The sequence below is a fragment of the Mesoplodon densirostris genome, chromosome 18 (assembly GCF_025265405.1).
Source record: "Mesoplodon densirostris isolate mMesDen1 chromosome 18, mMesDen1 primary haplotype, whole genome shotgun sequence".
Taxonomy (NCBI): Eukaryota; Metazoa; Chordata; class Mammalia; order Artiodactyla; family Ziphiidae; genus Mesoplodon; species Mesoplodon densirostris.
In genome coordinates this window covers 7528425-7546663 of record NC_082678.1, presented here as the reverse complement: position 1 = coordinate 7546663, position 18239 = coordinate 7528425, and the positions used below count along the sequence as shown (strand labels likewise).

General features: G+C 48.9%; 1 protein-coding gene across 1 annotated transcript; it reads left to right on the top strand.

Annotated features, from left to right (window-relative positions):
- The first annotated feature begins 246 nt into the window (after window positions 1-246).
- LOC132478787 (V-type proton ATPase subunit e 1-like) lies at window positions 247-486 on the top strand. Its single transcript, XM_060082191.1, has one exon. It carries the CDS (start codon window positions 247-249, stop codon window positions 484-486), a length of 240 nt encoding a protein of 79 aa, XP_059938174.1.
- Window positions 487-18239: the final 17753 nt, after the last annotated feature.

The following is an 18239-nucleotide window of genomic DNA, read 5'->3' as shown; positions in this document are numbered from 1 at the left end:
AGATCAACATACCCATGTGAATTTGGCTTGAGATCACTCTCATACCACATGTGCTGAGAGCTCCATGCTGGTCAGCAACTCAGAACCAAGGGACTCCACAGATCCTGGCTCCCTGTCTCTTGGAAAATCTGATGCTACCGTATACCTGGGAAGAGTTTAGCAAGCTTTCTTTTTTTTTAAATCTATTTTTAGGGGTGGGACCACAGTGCGGCGGTGGGGCAGAGGCTGGCACCTCCCACAGAAATCATGGCCTGTACCGGCCTCACCGTGCCTCTCATCGCGGTGAGCGTGTTCTGGGGCTTTGTCGGCTTCCTGGTGCCCTGGTTTATCCCAAAGGGTCCCAACCGGGGAGTCACCACGTTGGTGACCTGTTCCGTTTGCTGTTATCTCTTTTGGCTGATTGCAATTCTGGCCCCACTCAACCCTCTCTTTGGACCACAGTTGAAAAATGAAACCATCTGGTACCTCAAGCATCATTGGCCTTGAGGAAGAAGACCTGCTCGCCAGTGCTCAGTCGCTGAGGTCATGAAGAGAACTCCTCTGGATGCAAAATTACCTCCATACGCAGACCACCTTCCTTGACTCACACGCTCTGGCCATCAGCTGCCTTAAACGTTCCCACCACATTTGAATATCTTATTCTACCATGCAGTATTTTTTCCTATCACATTGTTTACACTTTGATGAATGATGTGCCTATTGAATCTAAACTGCGCTGCCTCTATAAAATGTTTATGTACTCTTCCAAGATAGAAAGTGCTGTGCCTCTGAGAAAGAACATTACTCTCTCCTTGGAAACTGTGGATTTGAAGATGGTTCCTGCCTGCTCACAACATGAGAATCAGAGAAGTGTTTAAAAACTGTTAGATGACAATCAGACTCCAGTGGGGCCGTCAGTAAAAGAACATGTTCAGAGGGAAAATCTGTCCCACCAGAATTATACCAAAGTATATTTTCAGGATGAATTTCTTATTTCTGCCCTCTTTTGGAATGAATTCTTTTTCTGCTTTCTATGGAAAAAATCTATTTTTTATTGAAGTATATTAGTTGAATTACAATGTTGTGTTAATTACTGCTGTACAGCAAAGTGACTCAGTTATATATATATATTTTTTTCATATTCTTTTCCATTATGGTTTATCATAGGATATTGAATATAGTTCCTTGCGCTTTCCAGTAGGACCTTGTTGTTTATCCATTCTATATATACCAGTTTGCATCTACTAACCCCAAACTCCCACTCCTACCTCTCCAACCCCCCTTCCCCTTGACAACCACCAGTCTGTTCTGTGTCCCTGATTTTGTTTCTGTTTCTTAGATAGGTTCATATGTGTCATATTTTAGATTCCACGTATAAGTGATATCGTATGGTATTTGTCTCTGTCTTTCTAACTTACTTCGCTTAGTATGATAATCTCTAGTTGCATCCATGTTGCTGCAAATGGCATTATTTTGTTCTTTTTTAAGGCTGAGTAGTATTCCATTGTATATATGTACCACATCTTCCTTATCCATTCATCTGTCAATGGACGTTTAGGTTGTTTCCATGTCTTGGCTATTGTGAATAGTGCTTTAGCAAGCTTCCTAAGCTCAGTTGCCTCATCTGTAAAATGGAGAGAAGAATGCTTATTTGTTGCTTTTCATTCCAAAGAAATCTAAGTCAGCCCAAACCCAAGACATTTTGGACATCTGATCCACGAACACTCTGATCCACAAACTGGGCACCATCCTGGGGAGATGGTGATAAACAGCATGTGAGAAATGTATTCCCAACCCCCTGCCCCCCACAGCAGTTTATACCCACAGATTAGAAAAAGCTAGGCCCAGACACAGACCAAAATCATTCATTCATTTGTTCCTTCCTTCCTTCCTTCCTTCAATAACAGACATCAACTGAATACCTGTATATGCCAGATGATGCTGGGCATTGGTTGAATCCTTTGTGATCCTTGGCCTCAAGATCCAGTAGACTCAGACAGACACAGAAAAATAAATGCAAAATGAAGTGACATGTGCTCTTTAGAGACAAAGGAATGTGGGAATTTAGAGGGGACAACTATTGATATTTAGCTGACAGTGAGGGGAGGTTTTGCTGAGCAGGGCCTTGAATTCTATCCAAGTAGAATCGTGCCAGACAGACTAGCACTTTTCAGACAAGGACCTTGTCTTAGTTTGTTCATCCTGCTCTAACAAAAATAGAGCAGGTGGGTGGTTTTATAAACAGAAATGCATTTCTCATGGTTCTGGAGGCTGGGAAGTCCAACATCAGGGTGCTGGCAGATTTGGTGTCTGCTGAGGGCCCACTTCCTGGTTCATAAATGGCTCTTTTCACCATGTCCTTCCATGGCAGAAGGGGCGAGGGAGCTCTATGGGGTCTCATTTTATAAGGGCACGAATCTGATCATAAGGGCTCTGTCCTCATGACCTAATCACCTCCCAATGGCCCCAACTCTAAACACCATCAGATTGGGGATTCAGATTTCAACATGAATTTTGGGGGGACACAAGCATTCCATCCCTAGCAAATCTGTACGTGCAAAGGCAGGGTGTGAAAAAAGGCAGCATGATTGGAGATGGGGAGAGGCATGGATGGCGGGGCAAAGCGTGCAGGAGGGTCAGTGATGGGAGAAGTAGATGGCAAGATAAACTCGACGTAGGCCACAAAAGGCCCTGTGTGCTAAGATAAAAATTTGGATCTTATTCTCTTGGCAGTGGGAAACCATTGGAAGCTTTTAGGCAGAAAATGGCATTTTTGATCTGTTTTTAGAAAGAGAATGCTGGCAGCCAAGGAGAGGAGGGACTGAAGTTGGAAGTATCTGGAGGTAGAAAAGTCAGTTGGGATGTTGTGCAATAATCCAAGGGAGAAATGATAAAGGCGTGAACCAAGACAGCGGCGTCGGGGAGGGAGAGCAGGCATGGAGTTAAAGAGATCTCTGATGAGAAGCTACACAGCTTGGTGATGAGAAGCTACACAGCTTGGTGACTAAGTAGACATGAAGGATGAGGGAGAGGGAGGAGTCTCTGTTGATTTCCAGGTTTCTGTTTTAGGTGATTATGTACAGCAAACGAAACGGGAATATGGGAGGAGGAGCAAATCGGGGAACAGAGGATGCGCTCCACTTAGGACTTGTTGACTCTGAGTAGATGGAAGATGCGCAGATGAAATAACCAAATGAGAGGTGATGGGCTCAAGGGGAAGTTTAGGCTGGAGATATCGCTGTGTGGAGATCTCAGGTGAGCTGAGCCAGAGGGAGGGTCTAGGGAAAAGAGAGCTGTAGATGAGAGGCTGGCAGAGGAAGAGTGGAAAGAGATGAGGGAGACCAGGAACCAGCGAGGAGATCCGGGAGGAAGAAGAGCAAGAAAGAGTGATATCCAGGGGACCAGGAGAGCTGATAGACAAAAGGAAGAGAAACGGTTCTATGCAGCAGAGCGGTGAGGACATGAAGACGAGAACCAAACTGTAGCCTGAAGACGAGGAGGTCATTGGCGTCTCTAGTAAGAGCAACTTCAAAATCTGCATCTCGGGGCTTCCCTGGTGGCGCAGTGGTTGGGAGTCCGCCTGCCGATGCAGGGGACACGGGTTCGTGCCCCGGTCCGGGAGGATCCCACGTGCCGCGGAGCGGCTGGGCCCGTGAGCCATGGCCGCAGAGCCTGCGCGTCCGGAGCCTGTGCTCCGCAACAGGAGGGGCCGCAGCAGTGAGAGGCCCACGTGCCGCAAAAAAAAAAAAAAAAAAAATCTGCATCTCCACTAAATCCACGGACTACCACATCTGTTTCCATGGGCTGGTGGGAAGAGGCCTGAAGAAATCATGAGAGGTGAGGAGGTGGATGGTGCCTTCGAGAAGTTCTGGGAAAAGCTAATGACTCGAACAGGATGTTTGCCTCCAGCAAGAGTTCACATGAATGAATGCCCCCTCCACTTTTAAAGCCAGCACTTCCTACAGAGTCTGCAATGAGATGGGCAGGCAAGCACCCCGAAACACACTTAGCACAATAAACCTGTGTTCCTTTCTAAACCAGCTGACATGGTCTGAAATGGGGGGACAACTGGAGGTGGGAAATGATGAGGCTTCAAATCACCATTCAAGGGTTTTTAAGGCACCCTTGAGACCTTTGAGATTATCACATATGGACCAGGAAGTGGATTCATAGCAGAGAATGATGGAGATGGTGGGAAATTCTCCCTGTTCCCCAACACACATCCTGGCTCCCTCCACACAGAGATGAGAAGAGTTGACCCCTTCATACACTGGTGTCTGCGGGCTCTGGGGAGCCCTGTACCCAGGGCTCTCCTGCCTGCTGTCTTGGTGCTGGACTTCTGCAGGCCTCCTCCTTCCAAAAAGTACAAGGCCTTGGGAGCCGTGGGGTGGAAGCCTGAGGGTGTGGACGGGCCCTCTGGCCTCAGGCCCACCCAGCTAGGGAGGGGTTTTCCATCCACTCCCCCTCCTCCCACCTCCACCCAGGCCCTGACCGGAACAGCTAGCCTGCGGAGGGCTCTCCCAGAAGTCACTGGCTATTCTTTCAAAAGGAGCCAGAGTTCCAAAACCAAACTTCAAATGCCTTCCCTCCCACATCCTCCCACAGCCCCACCAGCCTGTCTATCTCTTGAAGCAGTGAGACTTAGAAACCAGAAGCATGGAAATGACATCAGCAGACACTGGACAGAGACCTGCACCAGAAGGAGAGTGGGTCTGGGGAGGGCGGGGCAAACAGCAGGGGCCTTAACTGACCCATCACCCCGCCTGCATTCTGCTTCCTCCTCTCCCAGTCCTTCGGGCCTCCAAAGCCTTCACTGCACAGGAAGATCCTGTCTTCCTCAAAGCGGGAGTAATGTTCGCCCCTTAACTCTAATTATTCCAGCGGACCAGGAATGCAAGCAAAACCAAAACTAACTGTGATGCTGCAAATAGATAACCATGTGAAAACATAGAAAAGAGAGAGAGACACAGGCGGAGGACCAATGAGCCAGGGGAACCCAGGACAAATCTACTCACAGATCAAACATCGTGTCCCTGCCTCTCAGGAAATGCCGGGCTACCACCCCAAGATCCCTCTTCCCCCCAAACCTCCCCCAAATACCCCCACATCCATCCTTTCTCACCCACCCCTCTGCTGTCCCCAGCCCTAGATCACCCCAATGATCCCTGTTTCTTGTTCATATCAGAACTGCAGTCAGCAGATTTTAATATTGTGTATCCAGAAGACGCCGTGAGACTGTCCTCTTGGGATCATGCTTCACTCCCCGAAGAGCCACAGCAGTGTGCAGAATAGCCAGAGAAGCCATGAGAAACAACACAGTGACAATTGTTTACCGGAATATTTGGCTGGGAGAAGCTTTATTCTCACATAAAATCAACCCAGATGGATTATGAAGAAGAGAGCGACACGCATGAATTTTTAAATAAAACATCATCTTCCAAATCATGTGGGCTAAATACAATGTGAGATCCAGGATTAGAGCCTGGAACAGAAAAAGGGCATTGATGGAAAAACCGGCGAAATACAAATAAAGACGGGAGTTTAATTACTAGTAAGGTACCCATGTGAACCTCTCAGTTTTAATTAAAGTACCTTGGTTATATAAGATGTTAACATGAGGGGAAACTGGGCTAAAGGGTGTACGGGACTCTGTACTATCGTTGCAACTTTTCTATTAATCTACAATTATTCCAAGGGACTTCCCTGGTGGTCCAGGGGTTAAGAATCTGCCTGCCAATGCAGGGGACATGGGTTTGATCCCTGGTCCGGGAAGATCCCACATGCTGCAGAGCAACTAAGCCCGTGCGCCATAACTGCTGAACCCACGTGCTACAACTACTGAAGCCCACACGTCTAGAGCCCATGCTCTGCAACAAGAGAAGCTGCCGCAACGAGAAGCCCACACACCGCAACGAAGAGTAACCCCAGCTCACCGCAACTAGAGAAAGCCCATGTGCAGCAATGAAGACCCAATGCAGCCAAAAAATAATAATAATAATAAATTTTTTAAAAATAAAATTATTCCAAAATTTCAGGTTTTTTGGATTTTGGGGGGGTTTTCTTTGCGGTACGCGGGCCTCTCACTGTTATGGCCTCTCCCGTTGCGGAGCACAGCCTCCGGATGCGCAGGCTCAGCGGCCATGGCTCACAGGCCCAGCCGCTCCGCGGCATGTGGGATCTTCCCGGACCAGGGCACGAACCCGTGTCCCCTGCATCAGCAGGCGGACTATCAACCACTGCACCACCAGGGAAGCCCCAGGTTTATTTTTTAGAAAATCATATGACTGTTTCTAGCTTCCTGACCTCCCCACTCCAACCTCACTACTCCCCCACCCCCCCATCCCCCCACCCCGCAGCACAAGTTCACGATCTGCTGCTCCATCAGAGTTCCTTGGGTGGCAACCACTAAGAGCCCCATGAGGACGAGCTGGGGCCAGAGGCAGGATGTGTGGTCATAGACGGATTTGAACCAGCTCGAACACAAGGAAATCAGAACCACAGACAGACCAAAGCCCTGGAATTTCAAATCTTTCCAGACCTAAAGGTCATTTGTTCATTCAATAAGTATTTATCCTAGCACATGCCAAGCGTTGTGCTAGGCTGCTGTGAGAATGGGGATGTGGGGGAAGAGGGCTGCAGGTACAAAATGAATAAGACCCAGAAAAACACACAGTCTCCTCCCTTAAGGAAGCAGTGAGGGAAACAGATGTACTCCCCACGCAGTGAAAACACCCGGCAGTGACTGGACGATGGGGATATGCACAAAGCCTGCCAGGGTGATCAAGGAAGGCTTCACAGAGGAGGTGGCATAAGCTCCAGCAACTATAGTTCGGTTGCTCCCTGTGACCCAAACATAGTCACACACAACCCACTGGCTCTGGCAGCTGGAAAGAGGAGCTGAGGAAAAGGAGGGCCAGGCCCTCTGCAAATATCAAGTGCTATATCATCATAAAATCATCATCATCATCATCATCATCATCACCATCAGGACTCTGATGGCCCAGTGGGAGGCCCAGGGCCCTAAAGGGAGCCCCTGGTGAGGGGAGAACAGGCATTAACGAGGCCTGGGGCTGCTTCCCATACCTGCAGCTAACAGGGCCACTTCCAGGCGGCCTGGGGCGTGTTGACACAGCTGGGGAAGAAAGACTTGTCTGCCTCATTAATCACTTCTGCACAGGAGCTCCAGGGGCCTGAGCTAGCTCTCCCCGGGCTCCTGAGGGTGGAGGGGGGTGCCTGGCCTCAAGCTGGGAGCCAGGGGAAGGTCTGCAGAGGCCAGGATGGCATGGAGCAAGGCTGCCAGGCCCCAGGGACCCACCCAGGCCAGGGGATTTCCCAGCCAGGATGTTTGTCCTAAGAGCAGCAGCCTTCCTGCCCAGAGGTTAAAACTGCTTCCAGTCTGTTGCTGGTAACCCCCTAACAGGCAAGTCCCAGGAGAGGCTTTTTTTTTCTTTTCTGTCTCCTGTGGCCAAGCCAGTGTCAGCGGCTTACCATGCGGTTCCTGACCTTCCCTAAACCCTGAACCCCGTGTGTGTGTGTGTGTGTGTGTGTGTGTGTGTGTGTGTGTCTCAGAGGATAATCTGAAGGCATCAAGGATCACTGCCTTTGCTGAGAACAGAGAGAAGATCCATTCGAACCGGAAGGCTCTTTTAAGCTCTACGAGGGAGAGGATAGGGACCCTGTGGAATTATTTCTTCATCCATTGTTCATTATTCATCCCACAAACATTTAGCAAACACCTACTCTGTGCCTGGCACTGCTCTAGGAGCCCAGAAGACAGCCAGGAGCAGAGAGAAGGTCCTGCTTTTCTCAAGCTTACCTTCTAGAGAGAGGGGCAGAGAATAGGAAACGTGTGTTCACCGGAGTCATCAGGAAGGCCAATGCCCCAAGCCCAGACACAGTTTTCAGAAGTACCTTCCCTGGGCATCTTCTTCCTCTCTCCCTCACAGAGGGTCCCCAGCCCAAGTCTGAACCTGGATCCCTGAGGCGGGACTGGCAGCTGGAAGACAGGAAGGCCTGTGTTGTCTGCTCCAAAGGGTGAAAGGAGGAGGGGTGGGCATCTCCCCTCCAGTTTAATCTTCAACCCTCTGAACTAGCAGGTGGCCCAGAGGTCCAGGGTCTCTGTCCTCTCCCCACACCTCAGGGAGCAAAGGGTGTGCGTGCCCTCGCGTGTCTCTCTCAGTCCTCACTCCTGACTTAATCCGCTCTTTCTCCTCCTCTCTTCCTTCTCCTCCAGCCCCTCCACATCCCCTGGTCTCTCTCCCCCTCCTGCCTCCACTTCTTCCTGTCTCGCATTTTCCTGCCCAGGAAGCAGACCCCAGACAGTACCTAGGAAGTCTGCGGCCTTGCCTAATAGAACCCTAATAGTCCTCGGGGAGGCGTGATAATGACATCCTCCTTAAAGAAAAGGACTTAATGGAGATTTCCCAAATTTGAAAACCACGTTTCCACTAGCAACCTATTCAGCCAGTGACTGCTCTGGAAAGGAACCCATGAGAAGCTGCAGTAGGGAGGGGGCGAGATGGGAGGAGGGAAGGAGTCTGCTCACAGAACCTGCCGCTCAGGGATCGTCCATGGCAGGACGAAGCACCTGGTATGAGGACACAAATCCCAAAGGCGGGCCATCTCCATCCACCACCACCACCACCCCCCCACCGGACCAGCCTAGAAAGAGCAGAAGCTCAGAATCTGGAAATCCTGCGTGACCCTGGGTGAGTCACTTCTCCCCTCTGAGACTGTGCTTCCTTAGCTGTGAGTTGGGAGATGTAACCATCAACTACCAGCATCACCCCGTGAGGGTGGGGCCGTCAGCACTCACCTGGTTCCTAGCATAGAGCAGAAGCCAAATCAACTGCATGTCGAGCTGTGACAAATACAGCTAGACTGGGGTCCTTCCTGTGAAAGAGCGGGCAAACCAGAGCTGGGCCATCCGTTCACCATGGATTTAACAAAAGACCAGACTATCGCAGGGGGAGGGGAGGAAAAATGGTTTTCTGATTGCCTCTGTCACTAGGATACTAACGAACGAACGGTAAGTGAGGTGGGGGATATGCAGTTAAGAACCTGGGGACTCTGGGATCTCTCGGTTTACTTCTGGTGGTTAAATAAATCTTGGGGCGGGGGGGGCTCCTGTTGGCACCTCTGGAAACAGAGATGCTAAGACTGAACCGAGGGCTCTGAAGCCCTCGTCATTGCCCCGCCCCACCGACCCCTCACCCTGAGGCAAAGAACGTGATGGGAAAGGGCAGGATGACAAAGGTGTGTTGAATGAATGAATCAAGTCGGGAATCCTAGATCAATTGTGAACCCAGCTCTACCACTGACTTGCTCTGTGATCTTGGGGATAGCTCTTCCCCTCTCTGGGCCTTCATTTCCCAAGGTGTCCAATCATGGGATTAGGTGATCTCTAAAAGCACTCCCATTCTTAAAATAATTTAAATTGGAGGTAAAATTCTGCTGGCTTGGGCCTCTCTGCAACGCATGGGATGTTGTGCGTTTGCCAATACTGCCACCTTGTGGCAGAAATACATAACTCCCAGCAGAGGCCTCAATTTGGCGCCCTTGTGGTCAAAGGTTGAACCCCACCCCACCCTCCTCCTGTAACAGAGACATATTCTTATCAACGGGGGCTCTGTTTCCAAAAATGTCTCTTACAGTTTGTAACATGGGACACTCGTTGTAAATATGATCCTGTCTCAGATAAGGAAAGGAATTACCATTTCCAAGCTCCTACTGTGTGCCAGTTACTGTGGTAAATACTATGTTCTACAAACATCGTCTTGTTTGATCCTGAAAATAACGCTGTGAGGAAGATACAACTGGCTTTCATTTTACAGATGAGGAGACTGGGGCTCAGAGAGGTGAAGTGACTGACCAAAGTCACACAGTTAGAAAGAGATTACCCTGAAAGTCAAAGACCACCAGACTCCAAAGCTCAGGCAATGCGGGTAGCTAATTTTTCTCAGATATTTCAGACTCCATATTCACAGGCCTCTTAAGATGGGGAGTCACTGTGTTAAAGGGGAGGACGGAGCAAGGTATCTAAGGAACAGCCCCGCCCTGCTCCAAGAACGGGAATAGATGAAACCTCACCCAAGGCTCTGGGCTCACCAGGCAAATGGGGCACATCAGAAGCTTCCAGAATGTTCCCTTAAGTGCCAAAGAAAACCTCCAGACCCTAACAAAGGCATGAACCCATGACTCAGAGGAACCAATAACTCAAATCATGTGTCTGCAACAGTTTGTCAATTTATTCTGTCACCACTAGTGGAAACCTCGCCACCACCTCCCAGAGGCCGTGACCAACCTGAGGTGGCAAATGAAGACAGAGACCCATCTGGTTCTCATATTCTCAGGAAAAGTGATTCCCTTCCTGACATTCCTGCACCCTAGGAGCAAAATAAGCCCAGATCCAAAAATTTTATCCTCATAGAGTTGCTAATCAGTTACCTCCTCAAACACATTAGAACATCTTTCACAGGGGACTTCCCCGGTGGTCCAGTGGTTAAGAATCTGTCTTCCAATGCATGGGTTCAACCCCTGGTCCGGGAACGAAGATCCCACATGCCCCGGGGCAACTAAGCCCATGCGCCTCCACTACTGAGCCCACATGCTCTGACGCATGCCGCAGAGAAGAGCCCGTGCACGCAACGGAAAAAGAAAAGATCCCGCATGCTACAACGCAGATCCCACGTGCTGCAACTAAGACCCAGCTGCCAAATAAATAAATATTTTTTAAAAAGTCTTTCACAATCTCCACCAAACATAACCACCATAACAGCTGACACCTCTCAAGCAATGTGATTATCATCAGGAAAGATGGAAGGAGAGAGCTACACAGCTGTGTTCCAACAAAACTTTGTTCACAAAAACAACAGGCCACATTTGGCTTAAAGGTTGTATTTTGTTGACCCCTGTTTTAAATTATCTTTTTAAAAAAAAAACTCCAGATCCTTTTTTTTAAATTGCAATATTCACTGTATTGCAGTGGTCTGGAACTAAACCTGAAATATCTCTGAGGTATGCCTATAATAGAAAATGTGGATGTACACGCACTCCCTAACTCTCCTCAGTGAGAGGGCTGGGAACAGTGACACCCCAATAGCAATGAGCACCCCTAGCACCAAGATCATGGCTTCTAAATACTATATTTAATAAAATAAATAACCAACAAGGACCTACTGTATAGCACAGGGAACTATACTCAAAATCTTGTAATAATCTATAAGGGAATAGAATCTGAAAAAGAATATTATATATATATATATATATATATATATATATATATATATATATATAACTGAATCACATTGCTGTACACCTGAAACTAACACAACATTGTAAACCAACGATACTTCAATTTTAAAAAAAAGCTATATTTAGAATGACCTTTAACCCAGGCTGGAGATATTTGTCTGTAATTGTCTCATCCAGTAATCTTATCTTATTCTTGTGGGCTTTTTGGCCCCTTGGGGTATAAAAACCCACCCATGAGCCATGGACATGTCCCAGATGGACCAAGCCACTGCCAATATCTCCCCTAGAGCCTGCTAACACCAGGATGGCATGAATACTATGGCTGTATGACTCTACTTCCAAAAGAAGACTGTAGGGACTTCCCTGGTGGTCTAGTCGTTAAGGCTCCGCGCTTCCACTGCCCACATGCCGTGCAGCATGGCCACAAAAAAAACAAAGAAGAAGACTGTAAAACTCAAAGATTAAACAATAGCAATAACAATAATAATAACATAAAGGATGCGGTGTAGTGACTGAACACAAAGTTAACCAGCAAAAGTCTCTGTCCAAAGGCAAATGAGAGGAGGAAGAGTACAGCCAAGGTCTTACTCCCATAACTCTCTGCCCCCAAGCTGGCCCCCTCTAGTTCACCCCAATTCCACATCAACAAACCCCCCTTTAAACTAACTCCAACACTTTCCTGGTTATTCACAGTAGAGCAACATATCCAAATGTCCTTCATCTTAGACATCGTCACTGTCTGTTGAGCGTGATACAATGGTGATTTTCCTTAACAGCAGCCTTCATTCCAAGACACCTGAGCAGCACCTGCACACACAGACACAGTCCGCACAGCTCAGCGCCAGTGGTCATGATGAGCATAGGACAAGGTCCTGGGGTGGGCTATCCAGCAATCCCGGAACCTGTACACACCATTCTGAGAGCTACCCACCTGCCCATGTGCTCCCACAGTTTTCTGGATTCAACACAGCTTTACCCTGAAACCCACCACGATGTCCCTCATCCCCTGCCCTACTTGATAACGGGGAGCTTGAAGAGTCGCTGACGCCGTGTGCAGGCCAGGAGAGCACTTGACCTTATCGCGGAACGGTTTCTTGGGGACAGCTTGCGTTTCCTGGTAAACTCCAGAGGAGAGAAGCCTTGTTAATTGTCAGCGTGGTGGCAGCACATCCAGCCCAGGGTGAGGCATCTGGTTCCACACACCCAGGTCAGAACAGCTGTTATAACTGAGGGAGCAGAGACCCCCAGCTCCTTTCCCTGTGGGCCAGAGAGGGATCATCTCTAGGGCAGCCCCCCGGACAGAGCCTTGAACGAGCCCCACCTTCCGACCGTCTAGGAGGGAACACTGAATGGCCAAGCAGCACAAAGCACTCATCACATCATGGGCTCCTCCATACCATTTGGGGAGATGCAGGGCCGAGCAAAGCACCAGAAGCTGAGCTGGGGCAGAGGCAACTCTGGCCTCGAGAGGGTTAAAAACCCACTCTCTGTCCGTGGCTCCGTTCCAAAGGGTCTCTGTTAACACCAGAGGTCTCCTGATATCTCCCTCGCTTTAATAGATTTTTCCCATCGACGTCTCAGTTTATTGACTATCATTTCCTTTTCTGCAGGGGAGCTATTTTCTGGGTCACTGATCCAACCAACTTAAAAGGGGTTGCATTGATTAGCTTTTATTGGTGGTGACTTGCACGGAGACTGAGCCGACTTGCTCCTACCTGCTAAGGGCTCCTTTGTTTCCCTATCCCCACTGGTTCTGTTGACTTATGGGAGGAACAAGGTTGCAGCACTTAGTTGCTGGGCTTTAAGGAGTGATGGAGAACTTCTGGCTGCACTGCTTCAAGCTCCTGGCAGCATGGGGGTGAAGGCCCTTAAATACACACACACACACACACACACACACACACATATGGGAATTAACGTTAGCAGAGCTTGACTAAAGTTAGAGGCAAATCCAGAAACTCCTTCACTTTGTGAGCGTTTACTGAGACCCCACTGTGTGAGATCATCATAAAGAACGCCACTTTAGTAACACTGACAGGTTGCAAAACCCTTTTGAATATATTATCTCGCTTCATGCTCACATCTCTGAGAGATCAGTGGAATGCGTAGTATCCCTACTTCAAGGAGGAACCAGCAGCTTCTAAAAGAACCTGCCCTGGGCTTCCCTGGTGGCGCAGTGGTTGGGATTCCGCCTGCTGATGCAGGGGACACGGGTTCATGCCCCGGTCCGGGAGGATCCCGCATGCCGCGGAGCGGCTGGGCCCGTGAGCCATGGCCGCTGAGCCTGCGCAACTGGAGCCTGTGCTCCGCAACCGGAGAGGCCACAGCAGTGAGAGGCCCACGTACCGCAAAAAAAAAAAAAAAAAAAAAATTAAAAGAACCTGCCCTAAATCACACAATTAGCTAGTGGCCAACTCAAAAATTGAAACTTTCCCTTGTCTGCCTCCAGAGTCTCCATCCTTCCTGTGCTGAAGGCAAAATTAACATTTCATGCCAGTATATGATTATTTATGTCTAAGCAGTGCATGGGCCACTAATCAACACAGAGGAGAGTGAGGCCAGAGCAGAGCTGGAAAGGCTCCCGTAGTTCCACACCCTCAATTTCCAGGTGAGAAAACATGAGTCCCAAGGACGTAAAATCACGTGCCCAATTCAGACAATGAATTCTTTCATTCATTCGTTTTCCGCGCCAGGTGCTCGTATGTGTTCTCACTAGAGCTTCCGTGGCAAGCAAGCACCTGAGCACAGAGGAGCAGCCGGTGCCTGTGGGGACACTCATCCATGGAGAGATAGCATCTGTCCAGGCAGCCTTTGATCCTTCTCTCTTCTGGGTCACTGATCTAACCCTTTCCCCCACAAGCCTTCCCACCCCAGCCTGTGACCGTGCGCAGAGCGGCCCAGTTCCGGCCAGGCTCCCAGAGCACCAAGTCCCCCGACTTGGTCTTGCCCCACATTGGAGTGCCCCTCCAGTCCCACCTTTCACCCTCATCTTGTGCTGTTTTAGACTCAGGTAGACCTTGTCTGAAAGGACAGCCGCTACTACCCAGAACCCTTCTGAAAGCCAAGTGCCGTGTGCAAAAAAGAATTGACTGACACGGGACTTCCCTGGCAGTCCAGTGGTTAAGACTCTGCACTTCCAATGCAAGGAGCGTGGGTATGATCCCTGGTCAGAGAACTAAGATCCCACATGCCACGTGGCGAGGCCAAAAAAAAAAAAAAAAAAAGAATTGACTGACACAATTCAACTCAGCGAGTGAGGGACGGGGAGTGTGCGTTGGCCCAGCCATGTACATGTCTGTGTGTTTGCATTTGAGACCTGTGGACTTCATTCAGTTCCCCACCCCCCACTTGTGGGCCCATTCATTCATTCATTCATTCAGGAAGCTTCTAGTCACCCAGCATCTCCTCTGAGGCAAGCATTGCCCTTGCATCCGGTGATTCAGAGATGAACAAGACAGGGTCTCTACCCAGGAGTAACTTGTGGCCCCAATGTGGGAGAAAAACACATGTGCAAAGAATTACAGCTATGTGTGGTAAGCACCAGAGTCGAGATCTTTGCAAGGGAGAGGAGATGGAAAAGCATCTCATAAAACACCACATCTGAGCTGAGTTAAGGACAATTTAGGGTTCACCAAGTGGGCTGAGGGTGAAGGAGGATGTTCCAGGCAGTAGAGAGAAGCACGCAGGGCCATGGCATGCCCTTGGAACTAGAAAAGTCAAGTTCAAGGGAGGGAGAGGGAGTTAAGCAGGGGTGGAGTTCAGTAGGCATGGTCTGCTGCTGAAGGCAGGGACTAGGGGACTTCGGTCCGGAGGAGTCCAAAAGGGTGATATTGGTGGAAGGACAGGAACGTTCTTTCTCAAATGTGGTCAACGACATCAGCTCTTTTTCACAGAAAGGCCCCAAAGACCAATCCTTTTGGTACAAATGTGAAACTCCTTCCAACGGAGAGAAGTTCTCTTCCAGCTCTAGCTGGAATCGCCATGTTTCAATCTTCTCCATCCCTCCCTCTCTCCTTCAGGCTCCTGTAATGCAAAATCTGTGTTTTGCTCCCTGTAAATGAGAGAATTTAATCATCTGAATTAAATAAATTTCTTCTCCTAGGCAGGAAGCTCAGCACATTTCAGAGAGAATTCCAGCAAACCCTCCAGAAACAAAGAGAGGGCCTGAGATCCACCCACATGAACAATGGCTACAAGAGTCAACCAGTTACCAGAAGCCATTTTCTCTGCATAAATCCGCAGCATTACAAAACCTGTGCATTATAAAAAACACATAAAGGCTATCCACAGGAGGAATAGCAGTGGTATGGGCCAAGCCCTCACACCAGGGAGATGAGTCCCAGAACCTCCACGTGTGGCACACGCTAAGTATGTGTATACACACCCCTGCCCAAGTCCCACATCCAAACTCCAAAGGGAGAGGAAAGCTTCTGGGGCCCATTTTTAAGTGGTGCTCACACACACATGTCTCACATACTCACACTCACAAGCACAATCACACCCACCCACACTTGCACACACACTACACACTCTCACATATATACTCACACATTTTCTGTGCTCGAGGGAATCAAGAGTAGTACCTTATATGTTAAGGTGAAAGGTGCGTATGGGCTGGTGAACTTCCAGTCTCATCAGTAGTGTCCTTCTCTGCCCCAGCAGAGCAATAAGGCTTGGGTGACATCAGCAATGCCTTCCTGTTCCCACAACTAGACTTACCGAAATTTCGCTGTTTTTCCCAAGATAACTTTGGAGCTATTTTCTGTACAGTTTATTGGAGTAGAACATCTGCCCAGAAACGTGCCCAGGTCATAAGTATAGGTTCGATGGCTTTTCACAAAGATCATTCTCAGATCAAGAGGCAGAACATTTCCTGAACCCCAGAGGCCCCCACGTGCCTCCTGCCCAGGGTAACCACTCTCCTGGCTTCTTACAGCACAGATTAGCTTTGCCTGCTTTTGGACTTTATGTAAATGAAATCCGAAGTTCACTTTGATGCCCCTTAATGGCATCCACATCAAGAAACTCATCACACTGATGCCATAGGACAAAAGAAGCCTAGGAAACAGGAGTGTAGAGAAGCGTTTGTCACTTCGTTTAGACTAAGGATGACCGAGGGCTTTGAAGGGTAAAAATGCACTCCATGGATGCAAGGCGTTCTCTGATTCAGCAGGCAAAACTAGCCACCCAGACTGAAGCCAGACTTCTTGCTGCAAGTAGCGGGCCCTGGAAAAGGGGACGTGGATACCACCAGACTCTTCCCTCCTTGAGCATTTTTCTAAGTGGGTTGAAACCACCACCCTGAATGGGGACTCAGGACATCTAGGTCGGAGTCCCAGCTCTGCCACTAACTCCACAGTGACCCTGGGAAGCCACATTGCCTCTCCACATCTCTGCTTTCTCGCTGTACAGTGGGGGTAAGAACGGTAATAGCTAAACTTTCTTGAGCACTTGCTATGTGCCAAGCCCTGCTCCAGCTCACTCACTGCTCTAGTCCAGGGCTCAGTAAATTACCTGCCGTGGGCCAAATCCGCCCCCGCTCCCCCCACCCATTTGTGTACAGCCTGCAAGCTAAGAATCATTCTCACATTTTTAAATGGTTTGGAGAAAAAAGCAAAAGAATGATATTTTGTGACACATGAAAATCATATGATACTTCAATTTAAGTGTCCATAAATAAAGTTTTATTTGAACACAGCCATGCACATTCATTTATATCTATGACTGCTTCTGGAGTAGCTGTGACCAAGACCTTATGGGCTACAAAGCTGAAAGTATTTACTATCTGCCTTTTTACATAAAAAGTTTGCTGAGGGAATTCCCTGGCGGTCTAGTGGTTAAGACTCGGCGCTTTCACTGCCGGGGCCCAGGTTCAATCCCTGGTCAGGGAACTAAGATCCCGCCAGCCACATGGCCCGGACAAAAAAAAAAAAAACAAATGAAAAATATTTGCTGAGCCCTGCTCCACACCCTCACTTTGGACCCTCCTTTTATCATCCATGTAACAGATAAGGAAGCTGAGATCCAGAGAGGTTAAGAAACCTGCCAGGGGGCTCAGCTGGGAGTGGGAGATCTGGGCTAAGTGCAGATGGGCTGGCCCCAGTCAACCCACTCCGGGGATCTGCCCACCATATGAGGTCCTCTCAGGCAGTGGGCATGATGGTGTCACTTGGCAAACAGCAGAGACAGATAGAAACATGAGACAGGTGCCTCCCTGACCCCCTGGCAGGCGTCAGTGACTGATTCTACGCTCACCCCTCAGATCAAAATGCCCCGACACCCCACACATCCCACAACCAGCCCAAAGACCTCCTGATTGGGCTTCCCTGGTGGCGCAGTGGCTGAGAGTCTGCCTGCCGATGCAGGGGACGTGGGTTCGTGCCCCGGTCCGGGAGGATCCCACATGCTGCGGAACGGCTAGGCCCGTGAGCCATGGCCGCTGAGCCTGCATGTCCGGAGCCTGTGCTCCGCAGCGGGGGAGGCCACGACAGTGAGAGGCCCGCGTGCCGCAAAGAAAAAAAAAAGAGACCTCCTGATTAATTAACTAGTGATTTTCTACAAACTTCTACCTCAGAGGCAGAGGGTTAAGTTAACCATACTCTCCTTTCATGACCTGTTTTCATAATTAGTCTTTTCAGGACCCTATTCTTGGTTTCATTCATACATTCATTCATTCATTCATTCATTCTCTTTTATCCCCATTGCCTATGTCCAAATGATAGTGGCTATCTTTCTGTTTGCTGCATTCTTGCAGGATGGGCAGTGTTGTTTCACATGCATGCAGGGGTTTATTTACATAAATGGTATTGTGTCATATCTCCATGTTTCCTACTTTTTTCCCTGGGCAACATTTTTTGCTCTGTACTCCTCTGTTGAGGGATAACATGTATGCAGCAAAGTATGTGTGCTTAAGTCTAAAACTCAGTTTTTTATCTATGAATACAGCCTGTGTAATCACCACCTAGATCAAAAGATAACACATTTCCAGTACCCTAGAAAGCTTCCCC

Coding starts and splice junctions, on each gene's coding strand:
- LOC132478787 (XM_060082191.1), top strand. CDS start 247: ATGGCCTGTACCGGCCTCACCGTGCCTCTCATCGCGGTGAGCGTGTTC.